At 25.3% G+C, this 21,604-nt stretch overlaps 5 protein-coding genes across 6 annotated transcripts; 2 read left to right on the top strand and 3 right to left on the bottom strand.

The window, feature by feature from the left end:
• Positions 1–2,927: 2,927 nt before the first annotated feature.
• On the top strand, positions 2,928–4,501 carry LOC128965164 (PI-PLC X domain-containing protein 1-like). Its single transcript, XM_054311820.1, has 3 exons — positions 2,928–3,250; positions 3,380–3,685; positions 3,775–4,501. The coding sequence occupies exons 1-3, from the start codon at positions 2,928–2,930 to the stop codon at positions 4,499–4,501; spliced, it is 1,356 nt and encodes a 451-aa protein (XP_054167795.1).
• A 203-nt stretch (positions 4,502–4,704) lies between these two features.
• Positions 4,705–6,676, bottom strand: LOC128953559 (uncharacterized). Of its 2 annotated transcripts, XM_054299164.1 has the most exons (4): positions 6,065–6,676; positions 5,205–5,962; positions 5,007–5,123; positions 4,705–4,934 (listed from the first exon to the last, which is right to left on the bottom strand). In XM_054299164.1, the coding sequence occupies exons 1-4, from the start codon at positions 6,519–6,521 to the stop codon at positions 4,884–4,886; spliced, it is 1,383 nt and encodes a 460-aa protein (XP_054155139.1). In that variant the 5' UTR covers positions 6,522–6,676; the 3' UTR covers positions 4,705–4,883. The 2 variants fall into 2 exon arrangements, with proteins under 2 accessions (XP_054155139.1, XP_054155060.1); XM_054299085.1 differs by having other exon boundaries at positions 5,205–6,676.
• Positions 6,677–6,857: 181 nt separating this feature from the next.
• On the bottom strand, positions 6,858–8,252 carry LOC128965152 (mitochondrial ribonuclease P protein 1 homolog). Its single transcript, XM_054311810.1, has 3 exons — positions 8,101–8,252; positions 6,971–8,030; positions 6,858–6,873 (listed from the first exon to the last, which is right to left on the bottom strand). Exons 1-3 carry the CDS (start codon positions 8,198–8,200, stop codon positions 6,858–6,860), a joined length of 1,176 nt encoding a protein of 391 aa, XP_054167785.1. The 5' UTR covers positions 8,201–8,252.
• A 1,435-nt stretch (positions 8,253–9,687) lies between these two features.
• Positions 9,688–11,105, top strand: LOC128965141 (uncharacterized). The gene is made up of 6 exons (XM_054311800.1): positions 9,688–9,847; positions 9,949–10,019; positions 10,087–10,312; positions 10,378–10,544; positions 10,632–10,899; positions 10,984–11,105. Exons 2-6 carry the CDS (start codon positions 10,011–10,013, stop codon positions 11,103–11,105), a joined length of 792 nt encoding a protein of 263 aa, XP_054167775.1. The 5' UTR covers positions 9,688–9,847; positions 9,949–10,010.
• Positions 11,106–12,843: 1,738 nt separating this feature from the next.
• On the bottom strand, positions 12,844–17,970 carry LOC128956318 (isocitrate dehydrogenase [NADP], mitochondrial-like). Its single transcript, XM_054302065.1, has 8 exons — positions 17,384–17,970; positions 14,978–15,072; positions 14,677–14,842; positions 14,457–14,617; positions 14,238–14,393; positions 14,033–14,169; positions 13,510–13,965; positions 12,844–13,445 (listed from the first exon to the last, which is right to left on the bottom strand). Exons 1-8 carry the CDS (start codon positions 17,490–17,492, stop codon positions 13,358–13,360), a joined length of 1,368 nt encoding a protein of 455 aa, XP_054158040.1. The 5' UTR covers positions 17,493–17,970; the 3' UTR covers positions 12,844–13,357.
• Between the last annotated feature and the right edge of the window lie 3,634 nt (positions 17,971–21,604).

The following is a 21,604-nucleotide window of genomic DNA, read 5'->3' as shown; positions in this document are numbered from 1 at the left end:
AAAGACACTCCTTATATATAATTATAATTAGTTTTTAAATAGTATTCAGATTTTTTTTTTAATTACTATATATAAAATTGTAAGTTATTATTATTATTATTACCTTCACTTTAAAAATATTATTTCATTTTTATAAAGAAGATTGAAATTTAAACAATATTTAGTCAAAAGCAAATTTACAAAAAAAACTAATACAATACATACAATTCAAACAAACACAAATAAAATAAATAATAAAATTTTAAAAATACCAAAAAAAAGATTAAAATAATTAAAGAATGTTCAAGAATTTTAAAAAATTGATAAAAAATAATATCTGGACTTAAATTATGAACTTTTATTTAAAAAAACACTGAATTTGATAAGTTTATTGTTTTCTTTGTTTAACTAAGGTTTTTGTAAAAAAAACTTTAACTCTACAGAAAGTTTTGATCTTAAGACTTAAAAAATCAAAAAAATTCTTAAATTTATATAATATATGAAAAAATACTTAAATCCGATCATTGCTTTCAATATTTTTAAGTACTATGAATAACATAACATAATATTAAGTATATAATTCAAATAAACTTTTCAGTAAAAGCAATAAAATTTATTTGAAGATTTTAAAAATGAATTTAAATAAAACTATTTATTCTATAATTTGTTTAATGTAAATGTTTTTTGTTGTAAATTTTTAAAATCTTAAAAACATATACTGTTTATTTAGAAAATTAAAACCAGTATATAAATAGTAAATCTTAAAAAAACAATTTTATTTAATAAATCCGTGAGTTATCCCACTAAACAATATTTTTGATATTTTTTATCAAAATTTTTTTCTCACTCTCATTCACTAATATAATGCCAATGTTAATCATCCTCTCATTTATCCATTGATTATCATTAAAGTTGTCGCCAAAAGGCAATCAATGATAGTTTTAATGAAATGATATTATACTACATTTAATACTATAGTAATACTGTATTATAAATTTCTATGAGTCATAAACAAGATTATGTGTTTTGAAGGCCATAATGATATACATTTAGTACATAACAATTAAATCATAGTATCAATCGTAACATTTCAAAATTATGCTACCATTTATTAATTCAATATTATTAAAATGTTTTTTTATGTATAATAACAATATTATTACTATTAACAGTTAAAAAATAAAAGTTGATCAAGAATAATTTTTAGTTTGAAATTATGAGATTCTTTAATAAATTATATATACAGTACAGTATATATTGAATATATGGTGAGTATTTCATAACAGGAAATTTCAATCACAATAACATTTAAAGTTATTATTAAAAATTTATTTGTTTATATTTAGGATTTCTAAATTTTTACAATGTTTCAGCAAAATAGTGATCAATGAGTTATTTATAAATCGATACTATATTTAGTAATTGTATACTATTTATATGTTTTTGTTTGAATGAATGAATGTATAAATTAATACTTTTGTTTATATAAACTAAATATACAGTACTTATAATACTGGGACACAACTCACGTGATAATTCAATTGATTATGATATACAATGTATATATATCAGGGTTAAGCAAGGTTTTGGATTTTAGGGGGAGTAGGTTGGGGTGAAATTTACAAAATTCTCGAAAAACTATTTATTGTTATACTAACTTTTTAAACTTTCTTAAACTTCTATTTAAATTGAAATATGATTATTCTTTTCAACAAATAAGTAATTTTTAATTTTTTAGTTTAATATTTTAATTAAATTAATGTTATTTTTACATGAGTTTTCACGTTATTTTAACTATTTTACTTATTTTTTAATCAATAATTAGATTTGTATAAATTTTAAAAACAAAAACACTTACTAAAATAGTATAAACTAAAATAAAATTTTTTATAAATTTTAGGGGGGTCATTTCTCCTCGTTTTTAAGGGATATTTTTTCCCATTTGGTCAAAAAGTCAAGTCTGGGGGGTAAAATCCCAAAATCTTGATCTTAGGGGAGGTATTTAAGCCTTACCCCCTCCCCCTTACTTAACCCTGAATATATATATATTTGATGTTCAAATTATGTGACTAAAATATATCACAAAAAAAATATTATTTTTAAAAATTAACTTAATTTACTAAATTGTTATAAGTGTTGTCAAAGTAGTCAACTTTTAAAATCTTAATAAATTAATATTATTTTTATTTTGTAATTTTGAAATCTAATAAATGATAAATAAAATAGAGTTTGATTTGTAGTTATAGTAATAATAATGTTAGTTAATGAAAGTCTAAAAATATATCAAAACTTTAATTGCAATTTATTTGTAATTATTATCAAATAAGTAATGGCTTAAATACAATTGATTTATTAATTAATTGTACAATTAAAATAATTTGTCATATGATTGTTAAATAAAATTTTTAATTTATAAATAAGTAAATCTTTTGCCTTCACTTTACTAAATATATATTAATTTATTTTAATCAACAAAAGACAGCTATAATTAAATTAAAACAAAATATCTGATGGATTGCAGATTCAGTTTTCAATTTTAATTATATCTTTAATTATATAATTATTCATTTTCATATTTTGCTAGAGTTATGCCATTAATATATTATTATATATATTAACTGAACGAGTATTAAATAATAATAATATCAAATACAATAATCACAATAATTGCGATAATTGATGTCTCCATATAAGTATATAAGTCTGCAAAAATAAATTACTATTAGTATCTCAAGTTAAGTTCAATCACCACTTAAATAATACTCATAATTATAATTATAATTTTAATAATTTTACTTTCAATTGACTTAATGACTGACCCATTAATATAGATATATTTAGTTTTACTTTTTAAAAATAGATTTAATATTTTTTTGTTGAAAACTTGTTTTTTCTTATTTTCAAAGCTATGCTATATTTTGTCTATTTTGTATAAAATGTAAATAATTATGAATTTACGTCAAATTGTATCGAAACTGATAATATCTGTTATCATTGGATCAACTATTGATTGTTCAATAAGCGATACTAATGACAAAGATCCTGAAGTTTGGATAACAGTGTCTTCTTTAGCCGATTTTAATAGAAAGCTTAACCGAACCATAGAAAGACAAATTGAGCTCAACTGGAGACGAGTTACCATCGATGGACAACACAATCAATGGATTGGACTATTCAATGAAAATCCCAGTAATGAAAAACTCGTAAAAAGTGGTAAAAATTATTCAATTGATTCAATTAATATCGATTTACTAAACAATGGAAGTTATAGGTAATTATATTTAGTAGAGATATACGGTATAAATATATACTGTATATATATAAATTTATATAATAAGTGAATTAAATTGTTAACCGCAAACAAAATTATAATTACTGTACGTTTATGTTTAACTTCAAGAACTTACATACAATTTCCATACAAAAAGTTTTCAATGAAAAATCTCAACAATTCGTGTCTAAAATATTGGATCGCATTAATCAAAAATAAGAAAATTATTGCTAAAAATTGTCTTAAAATACATCCATTTTGGATGGAAAAAAATATGGCTATCATTGGTAATATGAGTTTATTGGATCTGATGATACCGGGAACTCATAATAGTGGCAGTTTTGATAGGTATGACCTCTACGAGGATACGCTTACCAATAAATACACTCTTTGTCAAGACGAAAGTATATTTAATCAATTGATTTATGGTATCAGGTATTGGATAGAAATAAATACTATTTATAATTAAATTTTGTCTAACTTTGTGAATATAATAATTAAATTATTTTTTGAATAATATTAAGATTTCTAGATTTACGAATAGCTTATGATAACAATAATGAAGATAAGCAAAGGGTATGGATAGTTCACGGACCGGTAGTTATGAAACATACATTAAATTCAGTGATACAACAAATCAAACGATTTATGGAAATGGCACCAAAAGAGGTGATTATTATTGATTTTCATCGATTTGAAAAAGGCTTTGCAAAAGACGAATTATCACAACAAAAGATAAGACGACATCATCGAAAAGTGTGGACTATTTTAGACAAACATCTTCTCAAATATTTGGTACCTAAAAGTATGGGACTCAGGACTAAACTCAATGAATTAATCGCTAAAAACAAACGAATAATCATTGGCTATACAAGTGATAATTATCTGATTGATCGACAATATCTGTTCCCACAAACTAAACATTTGTGGCCAAACACTGATATCGTTAATGAAATGGTCGACTATTTTAATAAAACCATTTGCGATGTCTTTCCCGGAGAGTTAGTCTCATCAATGGCTCAATTGACTGCTGAAAAATTCAAATTGATTATCGATTTGTATGACGGCTTGCGAACAATGGCTCAAAATGTCAATCGCCTAATAACTGATGCTTTCCATTGGGATAGTGGGATGGGTTGGACTGACTGTGCAAATGTGGTCTCCAGTGACTATTTTCTGGGTAATAATCTAATCGATATATCAATTAAAACAAATCTAATGCGATCTAAAAAGCAATCAACTGTTAAGTAAAAAAAGTTTATTATTTTTATTAGAACTAAATTATTTTACATAAGAAATTAAAATATAATACAATATATGTTATATTATAATTAGAGTAAAGATAAATAATGAAACATTTATCTTATAAGATAATTATGTATACCCATTGCAAACTGTTTTTTGACATAAATTTTGAAAAAAACAAATTTATCAAAATGATTTCAAACAAAAATGTGTAAATAAATGTTTAAAATAATTTGTAAAAACAATTGTAATATACTGTAGAGTAATGATAGTCATGCATATTATGGTTTCATAGGGAATGCTAATTATGAGACAAAAAATTGATGAAATTTTTTAAAATCAATCGTTGAAATCTGTGATGAAAATGATTTATTTACAATTTGATCAATCAATTCATTGGCATTGAATTTAATACATCTATTCCTTGATGTCTAAGAGCCTGAATTAAGACAAATATAATTTTATTTTAGTAAATATGTATATAAAAAACATTTTAAAAATAAATGTTTACCTCTTTAACATTATCGGGCATTAAACTCATTTTATAATTAAGTAATTCATTAGTTAACAATTTGGCCAACTCTTTGGCCAATGAGGCCTCGCTATCGGAATTAATTTCATAGCTGTCCTATAATTATATTATAAAAAAATAAATAATAATAATATAAATAAATATTCTTCAAATAAAATGAATAAATAAATTCAATACCATATCAATCAAAGATCTGAGTGTTATTTGTTGTTTCTGTTCAATCATTTGGGCCACAAATGACATCCCTGACGGCACCCGTTCAACAACAGTACGTCTGATCCCTTGTCTTTGATTGTGTGAATCATTTCTTCTTGAATTTGGTGAATTGTCGTGAATGTCAATACCATTTCTTTTCATAATCTGTTTGGCCATATGTTGCTGATGAAGATCTGTCTTCGCGTGATCGTTGACTTCATCCATTGAATTCAAACGACAATCACAATATTCACAGTAATACTCTGAATCATTTATTTTAGAGACCGCTTCCCTTAAATCATCTAAATTATTGGATGTGTTTTCTTTTGGTTCACAATTATTATTATCGACAAAATCTCGATCTGTCGGGTGTCGACTGAATGCGTCGTTTCGGTCAAATGATTGCGATTGTAGGCCAAAAACACTGTCGTCGAGAGCAAAGCTATTATTTTCCGAAGGTCTTTGCGATAGATTTGATCGTTGATCGGTATCTGTTCTAAATGAACGATCCCTTTCACGATTTGCTTGATGTGATCGATGGCCGCTATTATTAGATTTCTGTGGAGACGGTCTGCCACCGAGTTTCATTGTGGCCTCATTTATAAAGTCATCGATGTCTGCCAGCGGTTTCACTGAAGATTGAAAACCAGGTCTTTGGTTGTTTCGTTGGTTAAATTGTCGACCCATTCCTCGGCCGCGATAATCACCTCCCGATCCGCGTCTAAAGTCTCTATCATTAGCTGCAGAAGTAATGTTATCATTTGTTTTATGTCTAATATCGTGATTTTGTCGTAAATCGATATCCGATTTAATCCGTAAATCGGTATCAAAAGAAGAATTACCAGTAGATCGATCTCTGTTGTTGTAGTCATTGTCTCGTTTGTTGTCCATTTCCATCGATGACATCTTATGATTGCTACCGAATCCAAATTCACCGCTTGATGGACTTCTTGGCCGTTTGTTTTGGCCGAGTACTGACCACTTGAATTTGTCGCTGATTGGCTGAAACTTTTTTCCAAACCCGCGCCAATTGTCACCTGCCGATTGAATGTGGTCGGCTGATTGTGGTGCTCGACCGCCTCGTCCCAGTGATCGTCGGTCGTCTCTGAAACTGTTGGTCTGGCCATCCATTGAACTGACCGGATCTTTTGGTGCTGGTCTTGCCGTCGGCAATGATCTGTCAATGAGATCACTGTTTTTAATATTCTTCATTTTGTCGATCTTGTCGTCGTCCAAAATGCCCAACGCTATCATCTTCTGGAGTCTATCGCTATCGAGAAACATGTCGTCGTCGGCCATCGTGTCGGAGGTCAGTGTCTGCTGCGGTCACAGCAATCACTAACTAATTTGATATTTATTTTTAAATCACTAACAAAACAGATGTCAAAAACTTATGTGTGTTTTGTTTGAATCAATCAATGCATAAATGGCTGGCATTTCTAATGCAATACAAACTCTGCCCTCTGTTTGTGTCAAACATTCAATCATTTGATATAAAGTTTTTCAATCATTATATCAAATAATTATTTGTAAAACTAAATCATTTCACAGATTTTTTTTTTAATATAATAATTATTGTTATTTAAAAGCAATTGTAGTTTTATTTATATAATATATATATATATAAATCATGTTTTATGTAATAACATAACTGTAAATTGAAAGTGATATTGAATTTATACAATTGACTACTTTTTTAATCATTTTTTGTTTCTTTAAGTTTATTATATTTATTAAATCGATTAAACTTTTGTCGCCGAAGTCTGTCCTCATAATCAATCTCTTCGACACTTTTTTGTTTTCTTTTCGGTATATTATCCTTAAGTGCATTAACCCAATTGTGGCCAATGTTGACGTCGTGGAGGATCTGTACCATATGATTGAGACACAAGTATTTTGAACCACATCCCCATAAGATGTACTCATCAATCGGCAATCGGGCCGTTCGGATGCCCTCTTTTTCGGCCTTAATAAGCGATACCGGCTCGTGATATGTCTTATCAATAATACCGCCAATTATATAGATATCGTCGGCATTGTATGTCTTAAGTGCTGTGTTTGAATGTGGAGTCAAATAAACCAATCTGTCTTTGGGAAACAAATCAATGTATGACTGTTGATGAAACTGTGCCATAAAACTTGGAGTATTATAATTTGGTAGTATCTGTGGTATCGTCTTCATTGATGGCATTTCTGGTTTACAGTTTGTAAAATACAAATCAAATGGTTGTACCGTTTGATATCGATTATAGTTATAAAGTAATTGAATTTGTTTAACCAATTGTCGACATTCGGCTAATTTCATGTACTGATCAAAGTCCATATCAATTACCAACTTTTGGCCAAACATGGCTGCTGTCCGCAAACGATGGATATAATATCGACGAATTATTGTCAGTGGTATCTTCGTGAAGAGGGAGTTGTGCCACAAGCCGTATATTAGTTGACCGTTTTGGTCCCAAAAACCAGTTCGCGGCTCATTTGGGCTATACTTCTGTGACTTCTGTGCCCAAAACTCGACGGTATGTTCGCGTCGTTTATCGTTTGTCTTTTGTCGAGCTTTTTGTCGTTTATGAAGATATGAAAACCATCTCTTCCTATCCAATGGATTGTCTAACGACAATAGATCGCGCATTTGGTTAGTCGTGATAGTGATTGGCACCCGAAGTGTTGTATACTTTTCGTATTCGTATTCATTTAAAATTATCTCAATTTTGTTTCCAATCGTATCATTGGTGACCAACTCTTTGAATGTTTCAACAGTTAACTCTTCAAACTGTAGTTCTTTGTCATCCATTGCTGACAAATCTGTTTATTAGACAAAACAATAAATCTTTTATGAATTAATCTCTTTAGTTGACAATCGGCGCAAACAAACCCGAGTTTTGTGTTGTAAGACATCTCACGGAACACGAGTTTTGACGCAAACATTGTCTGACAAACACGTGATTAACAAACCTATTGATCACTGAAATCATTGTCCTATCAATAGTTTGGTCTCTAAAATATCATTAAAATTAATTGTAAACTAATTATGTTTTGAATTACTGTATAAAAAAACTTTAATTTCAATGTAAATATCATTTCATATGATTTGTTGAACACATTTGTTATTTATGTTGTGTTGTTATAAATAACGTTATGTTTGTCTTTTAAAAAAATAAATACAAAAATTTGATTTAAGAATATTCTGTGATTTTTTTGGACAATATATTTAGAATTTTATTTGTTTGGTTATCTTAAACAACATTAGAGTTAATGTAAATTTAATGATAATAATAATATATATATAGTTTATTTTACATCGGTATATATATACACTTATGTTGTAATACAAGTATAATTTTATAATTTATAAAATTTTCAATTTTTTTTAATTGAATTAAATTAAGTTAGGTTAGTTAGATTATGTTAGAAAATGTTTTAATAAATTAAATAGTTTCAATTTGTGGCATACTTTACAGATAAACTTGTTTTTTTTGTTAAATTGAATACTGTTATCCTCGTGTTTATCCTCTAATGTTTTTTATTTAGTTAATTTTATATATTATTATTTTATCAAAAAAAAAATTAATGGATAATCTGTGAAAAATGCTGTAAAAATGATTACCAATTAAAGTGAAAAATTTTTATTTTTAAAATATCAAGTTATTAAGTGTTAAATTTTTTATATAAAAACTTATTTGCCTGTAATCCGATAAAATAAGCAATTTTCATATAAAATATCATCATTTGTTTAATTTAATGTAATGTGAAAGTCTGAAAATTTTGAATAAATATCAGTTTCTTATGGATGACAAAATATTTTTTAATTATTTATAAAGTTATTGTAACTGTCTTTTCCTGTTATCGGATAAAAATGATTCATACATGAGATGTAATGATTTATTTATTTCATTTTTTTGTTACAAAAAAAAATTCTAAAAAAACATTAATTTCATTATACAATGAAATAATAATTGTTATTATTAACTATTGTAACTATTTTTTAACTATCGGTCACCACATGAAAAAAACGTCTCAAAAGTCTATTAATATTTAGTAAAGTTTACTTAATTTGTTAATAATATATATTTTAAAAACATAATATGATTGTAAGTTTAATAGTAATTTTTCAATTACAATTAGTATTGAAATGTTTTAAGTTTTCCAGTTAATTTGTTAAAATAATTACAGTATAATTTTCCATAATTTATTAATAAATTAATTAAATTATGTTAATCAAATAGTCTTCATTGTTGACTAACCGTTATTATACTTTTTTTTACATACAGTTGACACTGTATTGTTGAATGCGATATAAATCAACTATCAATAGTAATACTAAATTTAAAAATATTGTATTAATTTAGTTTTTACTTTAAATATAAATATATATTCATTTAACTTTAATAATAATAATAATAATAATAATCAATTGTCAATTATGATAAAACAAGTGATTATACTTTTCTGTATTGCCATTCAATATCATAAATGTCAAGAATTTTGTGATAATTTATTAATAAATAGTTCGTTTACTTACGAATCGATAACATATCTATTCCAAGGGGACTATGTCTGGGAATACCATTACGACAATCGGTCGGTAAATAACAAACAAACAATTGATAGAAAGTTTTTCGGTAAACATTTTTCATTTATTTATCTATTTTCCTAAACCATAAATATTGAATACTATATGAAATACCACAAACTAAATACTTATTTGTTCACTAATTTCCAGTCAATAGATTTATCATAAATACTGCATTTGTGCACAAATATTTTGGTTTAGATATATTGTATATGTTTTCGGTAAGCGATTGGCGATGAATTAAAATTATGTGATAATTATATTTTTTAAAAAATATGCTTAATTCAGGACAAAATGTATTTTTTGAGAAGTCTTTCCAAAAGTGAGTCGGGAATGACTGTTAATAAAATACGAAATAAAACATTAGTGCCACACAAATGGCATCCACACGCCGGCCAACTATCTGATTGGTTTCCCTCTCATCTTAGCGATGGTCTGGTAGTCAATGATATGCTATTCCTGTTTCGCAGGTTTAAGGTTTTTCATACACTCATTAACTACTATTGGCCAAAAGGTATATTGATTTTAATTCAAATAATTAAGTAAAATATTTTTTAAAAAACAATTTTAATAAAATAGATAATAAAACTTTATTATTTGGCGGATCAATGGCCGAAGTTACCAAAGTTGATGCCATTTTTACTGTCAGTCATAACAAACAAGTGATTATTATATGGAATTTAAAATATTGTATATTTGATAGAAAACTAATTGAAGATAAAGTTTTAGATAGTTTTACAGTAAATGTATGCATTTTTCTTATATATAATTATATTAAATATAATGAAAATATTATTTTAGACGATTTAATTAACTTTTATTATTAATTTTAGTGCAAATGGGAAAACGTGACACAACTGTTTGGTTGTTCACAATTGAATTCAACCACAACATTGACAGTTGACATAAGTACTACTGACACGAATAATCTTAATGTAGACAATATGACTACTGAAGTGACCAATAATGATGAAGTGACCCAAACAAACCAATCCATTGACAAATTAACTATTATTTTGATAGTATTAATACTAATAGTTTTAATAATATTGTGTGCTTTTAGTTTAATCATTTGTTTTAAATATGGCATTTCTCAAAAGAGTATGTATTTATTACCATTGATTATACTATATTATACATACATATGATATGATTAGAAAATTTAATTAATTACTTAATTACCAGAAAAGAGTACTAAATTAACTGATCCGATGTCAAGTATAACATTGAACGAAACAACTATAAAGACTATTGACTCGCAAACCGGTATAACAGTTAAATCTAGAAAAAGTCAAACTACAGAATAGCAGTTCAAATAAATAATATTTTGTTATTTATTTAGTTTTATACTCTATTTAATAGTATATTATATTGTTTTATTTTATTGAAAATAAAAAATTGTTTTATAATAATTTAATATTTGTTGTTATAATAATTATAATAAAAATCATTTATGAATCATAATTGATCAATTTTTTTGTGACATATTATATACACAAATATTTTTAAAAAATTACTCAATTAATGAATCATTATATCAATACTATATACTATATAAACATTTATATAGTAATGTATTTACTCAATAATAATCATTGCAATAATAAATTTGAATTATAATGATTACTATAATCAATACATTGAAATCAAAAGATATAAAAAACATTGTCAAACAAGATGTTACTTAAGCTGATCCTATGTCTTATATTATATTTGAACGTTAGATGCTTTGATTATCAAGAATTTTGTGACAGTCAAGTGATTAACAGTGCTGTCACTCATAAAGATATCACTTATTTGTTTAGAGGCGGATATGTCTATCGATTTGACCACAAAAATAAGTCAATAGTTTCCAAAGGCTTAACGATTGATACTTTTTTAGGTAACAAATTGTGTTAAAAATTGTCTGAAATGTCAATAAGTTTTGATTTTATTTTCAAGTGCCGACCGGACAGATAATCAGTTCATCATTTGTTGTCAATCATAAAGGAAACAATATTTTATATTTGTTTTCGACTGTAATATCAATTAATAAGAAATTTATATAATTAATAACTTAACAAAATTGTATATTTTTTTAATTTGATTAGAAAAGAAAGCGATTCTTAAGAAAAATTATTGAAATCGATAACAAATATTCATTTACTATGCCTTTAGAAACGGAAGTACCAAATAATAATTGGTGGCCAAGTGATGGCCAATTGACCGATTGGTTTCTATACGATTTGAATGACGCTCTAGTAGTCAATAATATTATTTATCTATTTCATGGCAATAAAGTATTGCGGACATTAATTAGTGACGACTGGCCAAAGTGTAATTAAGAGCATGTTTTACAAATATAAACACTAATACATTATACAGTATAATATAACTTTAAATTTTTTTATTTGACTGAAAAATCAGTTCCCAAAGATGACCTTTTTATTAGTGGTTCACTAAAAGATGTGTCAAAAATTGAGGCCATCTTTCAGATGAACTCCACTAAGACTGTAATTGCTATCTCTGGTCAACAGTATTGCGATTTCGATAAAAAACAAATCGAAAGCAAAGATTTAGCCGAATTTGATATAAAAGTATAACAAAATTTTTTATATTATAATACTTTTATTATTTATTGCCCATCACTTGAGACTATTATTAACATTAATCATATTTTTAGTGTCAATGGAAAGACTTGAGAGAATTAGTCAACTGTCCACAAGTGACAACACCAACGACATCGGGTGGACCCGAAATGTCGGATAAAGTGACCACTTATTCTGAAATGACATCAGCTATTACAGCACTGCCCACCAATAGGTCGTCTCAATGGCACAAACATATACCTGTATGTGATTTTATCATATTTATAGTGATAACATTAATAAAGTATTTCATATTATATTATCAATAATTTAAAATTAATTGCAACAAAAATCTGTGAAAATAACCATTTTATTTCATTCATTAATAAAAGATACAATAAATGTTTTGTTGAATTAATGTTGTATTTTTCTAAAAAAAAATTCATTAAACAATTAAATTAAAACTAATAAATACTTGGCTCTAGAAATTGAAACTAAATTAACTATAACTTTGTGCTAATAAATATTATGAACAGTTAGTTTTGCGATTTAAGATACTTTTGTAAATGGTTGAGCACTAGTACTAACTTTAATTATGGCACAAATATGAGAGATTACCCGCAGAAAATTAGACTAAATTAGTATAATAGTTATAATTAGTATATGTGAACACAAAAAAATAGTAATAAATATTTTACATTGATTTTTAGTGGAATGAGAAAAATTAAATCAAAAAATATTTCATGATTTTAAAAATTGTGTGAACTTTTTTTTGACAAAAAATAGTTTATAATAGTTAATATAAATATTCGTTTAAAATGTGTGAAAAATAAAATTTAAACCCCATTGCATTATATTTTATATGTTTATCAATGTTGACAATCAATTCAAAACAAAACATTTGCACTTTTCATTAATATAAACCATTACATTATCCGATGAAACTTATTAACTAAAGTATGATTTACTCGATAATCACATGAGAGGTATTATCACTTGGATTCTCCGAGTTTGTCATTTAGACTCTCAACGATAGCGTCCAAGAAATCCATTGTATATAAATAGTCTCCTTCTTTAATGCTATTAATTAATTAACAAAAAATAATTAATTTCCGTTATATTAAAAAATGCATAAATTTTATACTTTTTAAGTCCGTGTATACAACCGGCCAAATCCTTAGTCATAGCTCCGTCGTCTACAGTCTCGACACAAGCCTTTTCTAGACGTTTGCAGAACTTAGACAACGCCTTATTGTTGTCGAGCTTTGCCCTGTGCTCCAGTCCACGGGTCCACGCAAATATCGATGCAATGGGATTAGTACTGGTTGGACGACCCTTTTCGTGTTCCCGGAAGTGTCGAGTAACAGTGCCGTGAGCTGCCTCTGCCTCAATGGTTTTGCCATCGGGACAGACCAACACCGATGTCATGAGACCAAGCGATCCGTATCCCTGTGCGACTACATCTGACTGGACATCACCATCATAGTTCTTGCAGGCCCAAACAAATCCGCCGTTTGACTTGAGTGCCTGGGCTACCATGTCGTCAATGAGACGGTGCTCATACCAAATGCCCAATGAGTCAAATTTGGTTTTATATTCACTAAATCATTAAAAATAAATGTATTTTACTTGTTTTATATTAAGTTATAAAAAAATAATATAAATACTTGTCATAAATGGTTTGAAAGATATCTTTAAAGCGTCCGTCATATCGCTTAAGAATGGTATTCTTAGTACTCAAATAAAGTGGCCACTTCTTGATAAGCGCGTACTCAAAGCAACAGTAAGCAAAACCAGTGATTGACTATCAAATATAGCATTAATAAATCAATTACTAATTTAAGTTAATTTTCAGATTATCATCAACAATACCTCGACGGTGTTATACATACTGAGAGCTACACCACCAGAGGCTGTTTCGCCCTCAAAATTAAAAACCTCCAATATTTTCGGTTCACTGCCATCGCTGGGAGTGTAGATAAGCTCTACCTTTCCGGGTGCATCTATTTGCATATCTTGGCACCGGTACTAAATACAAATTACAATTATATAACTTGATATCAACCACTGATGAATTAAATGATAGCCTACCTGATCGCCAAAAGCATGTCGACCAATAACGATAGCTCGGGTCCAACCGGGCACTAGTCTTGGAATGGATTTACAGATAATAGGCTCCCGGAATACAGTGCCGCCCAATATATTTCTTATGGTACCATTAGGTGAGGGCCACATACGCTTCAAATTGAATTCTTAGATAATTTAAACAAAATATTATTATAAATTCATATAAATTAAAAATTATACAAACCTTTAACACGTGCCTCATCGGGTGTAATGGTGGCACACTTTATGCCAACACTATACTTAAGAATAGCGTGCGCGGCATCATAGGTAACCTGGTCTTCAGTTTGGTCCCTATGGGGTAAACCCAAATCATAATATAGACACTCCAAGTCCAGGTATGGGAAGATTAGCTGTTAATTATATACAGTATATATATATATTTAAAATTGTTATATCAATATTTTAATATTTAAATAAACATATAAGGGTTTAATTAAATGGGGTTAAACTGGGTCTTAATTGATAGGATCATAAAAATAGCACACTTTTTCTTTAATCTTTTCCCATATAATACGTGTCATTTCATCCCCGTCCATCTCAACCACTGGATTGTCCACTTTGATTCGTCTATCGGTTCCATCTTTAAATGGAAATTCATTAATTATTAAAATTAAAATAATTATTATTTACATTTTTATAATGATAATGATATTATTTTTTTTATTAACAAACTATTAATATTCTGTACTCATAAACTAGAATATACTGTATAATCAAAACAAATTATAATTGTATATTAATTGAATGATATGGATCTAAGCCAAACTAAGTGACATATGAAATGCTTAAATAAATGTTTATAATAACCAAGATAACCAAGATAACCAAGGGCATTCAATCTAATTTATAGAATATGTTTTAGATATTAAAAATTCATTTATTCACTATATATTCCAATATCTTAATATAACAAATGTTAATCCAGTTTCAAAATATATTTATATTCATAAAATTATATCTCTGTTAATACATTATAACTTATAAGAGCTAATATTTTATATCAAACTTTGTCGTGTAAATAATCACTGGCGATATAACCATAGAAAGTTAGAAGTAAAACATTCAAAATTAGGTTTACTGATATTTTACATTTTCAAGGTTAACATTATCTAAAATTTTAATGGAATATATATATATATAATATAATTATTTCTTATAAATTAAAATATAATTAAAAAATCTATAAAAACATTTTTGAGTACTTAATTTGTTTTCTAAATAAACAATAATATAGTATATTTCATTAACTACAGGAAATATATTTTTTTGGTACTTAATGTAACAATAATACAGTATAATCTATGATTAATCAAAATAAAAAATGATTTAAATCATATGTCATCTACCATAATGTATATACCGGTATACAGTATATACAATATATATATAACATATTGTATTTATAATAGTAATTAATTTCTATTTTGTCAAACAATTACACTGTCAAATACATAGCAACAATAAATAAAGGAAATTAAGTTTATATATAAAAAATCCCATTTTTAATGAAAACCTAAAATAAAATGTGGAGTTATATAATACAATCAGTTAGTGTTACCCAACACTCAAAATATGATACACTAATATACAAAATCCTATTATTGTATCCATTAGTCTCAATTTAAAGTAATTTAATCATATATTGTAATGTAGACAATAAGCCAACTTAATCATTAAATTAAATATTGATCGCAATTTTGCATCTAAAACCTATTTTTAAATTTCAATTTTGTTTTATTTGATGTTTTTTATTATTAAAAAAAACAATTATAAAAAAAGAAAATTCATAACAAAAATAATAAATTGATTAAAGTAAATTACTAATAGATAACTCAATTTATATGAAATTGCAAAATTTTGAACTCATAATTAATAATAAATATTCATAATATAAACATAATATGATATGTAATGCAATAATTTAATCTAAAACACATGTGATGTCATTGAAATGCAGGTGTTTTTCAGCTATCGATAGCATTAGTTGTTATCATAGCTGGTGTTAAAACAATCAATTTGTTGTACTAATTGCTGGATTATCACTAAATTTATGTATTTTAAAAAATATATGGTTAAGTTTATTTTATGCAACCATTAATTAACTGTATCTAACAATTTATAACATTTTCCCACATTTATAACTATAACAACAGTTGCACTTTTCAATAACAAAAATTAGCATAATATTTGTTAATTGTCTATACATTTAGTTTGTTTTAATGGTTGACATATTGTGATGACAAAAGATTTCCTAAAAAAATATCAAACTTTTCATTTGGTTCACAGATTTTATGTCAAAAACAAATTTGTGTACAAAAAATATAAAATGATAAATATAAAAATATATATTTTTTTACGTAAGCAATACTAAAAATATACAAAAAATAAATATATGAAAACTCAACAAAAATACACAAAGTTTGCTATAAATTGTTGGCAAAACATCTCATATTATATATAAAATATATTATGTTTTAGTTGACGACATCCCTGTCCTGTCGTCACGAGTTCACTAATTATAACACTATTTATAATGTTTTTAATACTTTTACATATATATTATAGTTATATTTATAATTAAAAATTTAATAATAAACAAATATTGCTTATTATAACGTATTGGTAGTGTATATAATAAATACTGTATAACTTGTATAACTAATGTATAAATTAGTATCGTATGTATGTATGATATACCGGTATAATAATAAATGTGTAGATTATTATAAAATAATATTCACAACACTATAAAAACTAAAATAAATTTAATAAAAAAAATAATATGACAAATGAAATATTTTATTTTAGGAAAAGTTATAAATCAATGTAATTTACAAAATATATATTACATTATTTATATCAATATCACATTAAAATGCAATAATACATACATTTTCGGTGAATATTATTATTAATGGCAGTTGTTTTCAACGATATATTCAATACATTATCGGCACTATTGCTAAACAATTGACGGCTTAAACACTTTAACGATTGCATTGCTTTTACATATAATTATTTTTCGGTTAACACTTAATAATAATAATTATTAGACAAAAAAAAGGATTTATTGTTTATATAATATATATATAAAACAATTTAATAACAAAATTCTGCACAAAAAAAAACCGACAAAAATATGTGAATTTATTAGACAAACGGGTAATCAATTAATAATTGCTTAAAAATAGATAAAATATATGACACTAAACATGCAAAACGTATTTTGACAACAAATTTGTGGTCAATTATAATCACAATTATAATAATAATAGACTGTATTTGTATTGAAAATGCAATTCAAATATCAATGTAATTGTCTGTCTATTGTCTGTCAAATGTGTGAATCAATTGATTGAAAATCACTGTATGTTTAACACAAACGTGGAGTTAATCTCAATGGGAGTCACAGTCAGTGTTGGAGTGCCGACCAAACAATTGGTTTAACAAATATTCTTTGTTCACTTCAAAGCTATTCAATACTATACAAGTGACCATTGATTATATCTACAATTATTTCTCATAAACTGTACACCATTTATGTTCATCCAAATGGGCTTTTTATAAATAATGTATAAATTGTTTGAGACCTCAATTGTCAACCTATTTATGTGAACCAAATGATTGGTAGAAAACCGGTTAACCCTATCGTATGAATGTTTCTCAACACATATCAAATGTTTGTCATTATTTATGTCATACAAAACATTCAAAACTGTTATAAATTATTTGTGTATTAATACAAGTGGTGCCCACTATTGACAACAATCAATGCAATTATTCTGTAGATTCTGTTATACAGTATATACTGTACTAACATATTATATAATATATGTATTTTTGTCATTATTTGTTTCACTTTAATCATCATATTTGATGTTATATTTTAAAAATTGATACTTAAATACTGTTTAAAGATAGTATAGAAAACCAAATGTAAACACAAAATGAAACATTTGACATAATTTAGATATAATATAATTATTATTTCAGAATCAATAAAACTAAATTACAAAAATCTTTTGTTATATATTTATTATAACACTAACTGATAAAAAATATTTATATTTTTAAAATAAGTTGTTTATAAAGTATTTATTTGTATTTAATAATTCATAACATTTATGTGTATTATGATATAATATAACCCAATTATTTAACTTTATTTAGACTTTAAATATCACGTACAGTATGTTTATAATTCATTATAATGTCATATAATTTTATATCTTAAATTCACTTTAAAGTCTCTTTATTATTTCAAACTTAAATTATTGGTCGTTAGTTAGTTTTTTTTATAAAAGTGAATATATAAGCACTTAATTGGCATAATATTTTCAGATTTAACAATAGTATAAATATAGATATAAAGGTAGTAACATGCTTTAATTTATACAATATAAAAATTTTTTATTATGTATAATAGTATAAAATATATACTATGAAATAAATAAAATTAAATTAAGTTAAAAACCCAATTGCACGTCTAAATTATATATAAATATTAACTGGTTTTATGATATGTAAGTATAAAAATAAGTTTATTTTAATCTAAAATTTATTAATAAAATGAAAACAATATATATATATATTTAAAAAATTTTACCAAACTTTTACTTAAGATTTTTTTTGTCAGTGAAAAGCAATGTTAATATTTAAGCTAAAATGTATTTTCTTGACATTTATGAGAAGAATTTACCGTAAATAACAACCACTTTAAAAGAAGTGGTATATTCTATGTTATATACATTGAAAAAAAGGTTGCCTTTTAATAATACAGTATATCTTACAATTTATGTTACAATATTAACATTAAAGTCAATATTATTCCCAGTGGAAAATTTTACCGATACTCCTCTATAAATTTGTTGTTATGTTTTTATAATTTTGTTTTTGTTGTTGAAAATAAAAAACATAAGTTATATCTTAAATAGAAAAAATTGATAAAACTTTTTTCTAGAATCTCATTATTCAAACAAATTTTATTATAAAACAAAAGCTTATATAATACTACAGTACTACTATATACAGTATATACTATAAATTATATATTGTTTATATACATTCAATGACAGATATTTCTAATGTAATAAATTTAAAACAATACATTATGCAACAGTTTTAAAACAATTTGTAGAGTATTCATAAAATGGGAACTTTGTTATCAAAATATATTGTATTAAATAAATCTATTTTTAAAAATATTATAAATTAAATATTAGATCATTTGGTTTTATTTATATACAGTCTGTTAGTTTTCAAATTTTCTTAATTTATTACATTTTATTTTTTAATATTTAAGAAAAATAATTTAAACTTAAAATTTGTTTATAAATAATTAATTGCATACTTAATAATTTATAATTACAGTTCATATTAATAATACCAGTACTTATACTGTATAAGTTTTACATATAAATATAAGATAAAATAAATTATTAAAAGCTATGATAATAATAATATTATTATTGTTAAAATTTTTTATACTATATATAATTTATTTTTAATCTTTAGATAAATTTTAATTAAAGCATTATTAAATATTTTTAAATTATTATATTGGCTTAATATTTAAATATTTATTATTATTTTTATTATTATTTAAAATTAACTATAAATTTTTCTTTAGGATTTTATAAATGATTGCTAACAAATTAATTTTTATAATAATCTAATAATATTATACATTAATGTGTATATTCTAATACTTTATTTATAATATATATATATATAATAATATATATATATTATATATATAATTGTATTATAATGATATTTTATGTGAATTAATATTTTACTTGATCAATTTAAAATTTGATATTAACAAATACAAACCACTTGTATGGATATTCTGAATGATATAACAAACTAAGACACACTTTAATAAATATAAAGTACAATACAATCACTTTTTATCTATAGATTCAATAATCAATATCTTAAATTAATGTCAATAAATGAAAATATCTGTAATAAATCCAAAAAACAATGTATTTTTGAAAACTTTGGTCATTCTTATCAATAATTTTGAAAGACAATGACATAGCCTTAAGACATATACAAAACACTGTATGGTATGATTGGATGTGTATGTATTGGGTGGGACCATACAAGACATACTTGCGCTGCCAGTGTATCGCTATTGACAACAATACTGGTATAGCATTCAGTGTTTGCGTACAATATGTTGCTTTACTGTGAAACTTGAGATGTTATGCCGTCAAAGCCAACATAAGTGAGTCTGTGAACAGTCAGTTAGTTTTGTATGAGTGACTGAGTGAAGCTATTTTTGATTAATTTTGTAGGACTGAGCCTCTCAGCCCAGGTCTGACCACTTTTGCATGTGTTGTATGTGTATGTAAGAGAGTGTGTGTTTGTGTGTATGTATGTGTGTGTGTGTGTGTGTGTGTCTGTGTGGGGGAACAACACATACAGCATAGCACACAAACGCTATCATTTGAATCGTCAGTTATATAATAAATAAAAAATATATATTTATATATAGAGAGTTAGATATCGTGTATTCAAAAGAATATTGAAATTAACTCAACGTTTGTGTTAAACATACAGTTATTTCAATTGATTCACACATTTTTTACAGACAATAGAGAAAATACATTGTTATTTGAATTGTCATTTCAAAATTCAGTGTATTATATAATTGACATTATATTTGACCTCAAATTTCTCAATCAATTAATTTGTGAACACATTGCGTGTATATAACTGTTAATTTGATTACAGTTTGTGTGTATTTGATAAATTGGTTTAGAGATTTAAGATAAATTTTGTGATCAAATTGTTTAATCAATAAGTAGTAACCAACTATTGAAAAGTTTTGTGTTAAATAAATGATACAATTTATATGGAAAAGCAATGCAATCGTTGAAATGTTTAAGTCGTCAATATTTTGACAAAACCTCCGATAATGTGTTGAATATATCGTTGAAAACTCTTGTTATTGATTACAACATTCATCTAAAATGTATGTATTATTATTATTACACATTTGTATATCATAACAATAGCTAATAAACAAATTTTGTTAATAGTGTATATAATTTATTTCATATTATATGTGAAAAAATAAATATTATATTTTTTATATCTAA

This window comes from Oppia nitens, unplaced genomic scaffold (assembly GCF_028296485.1).
Source record: "Oppia nitens isolate AA-2021 unplaced genomic scaffold, nextdenovo-longstitch-racon4-pilon3 scaffold10_pilon_pilon_pilon, whole genome shotgun sequence".
NCBI lineage: Eukaryota > Metazoa > Arthropoda > Arachnida > Sarcoptiformes > Oppiidae > Oppia > Oppia nitens.
This window is presented reverse-complemented; position numbering and strand designations above follow the sequence as displayed.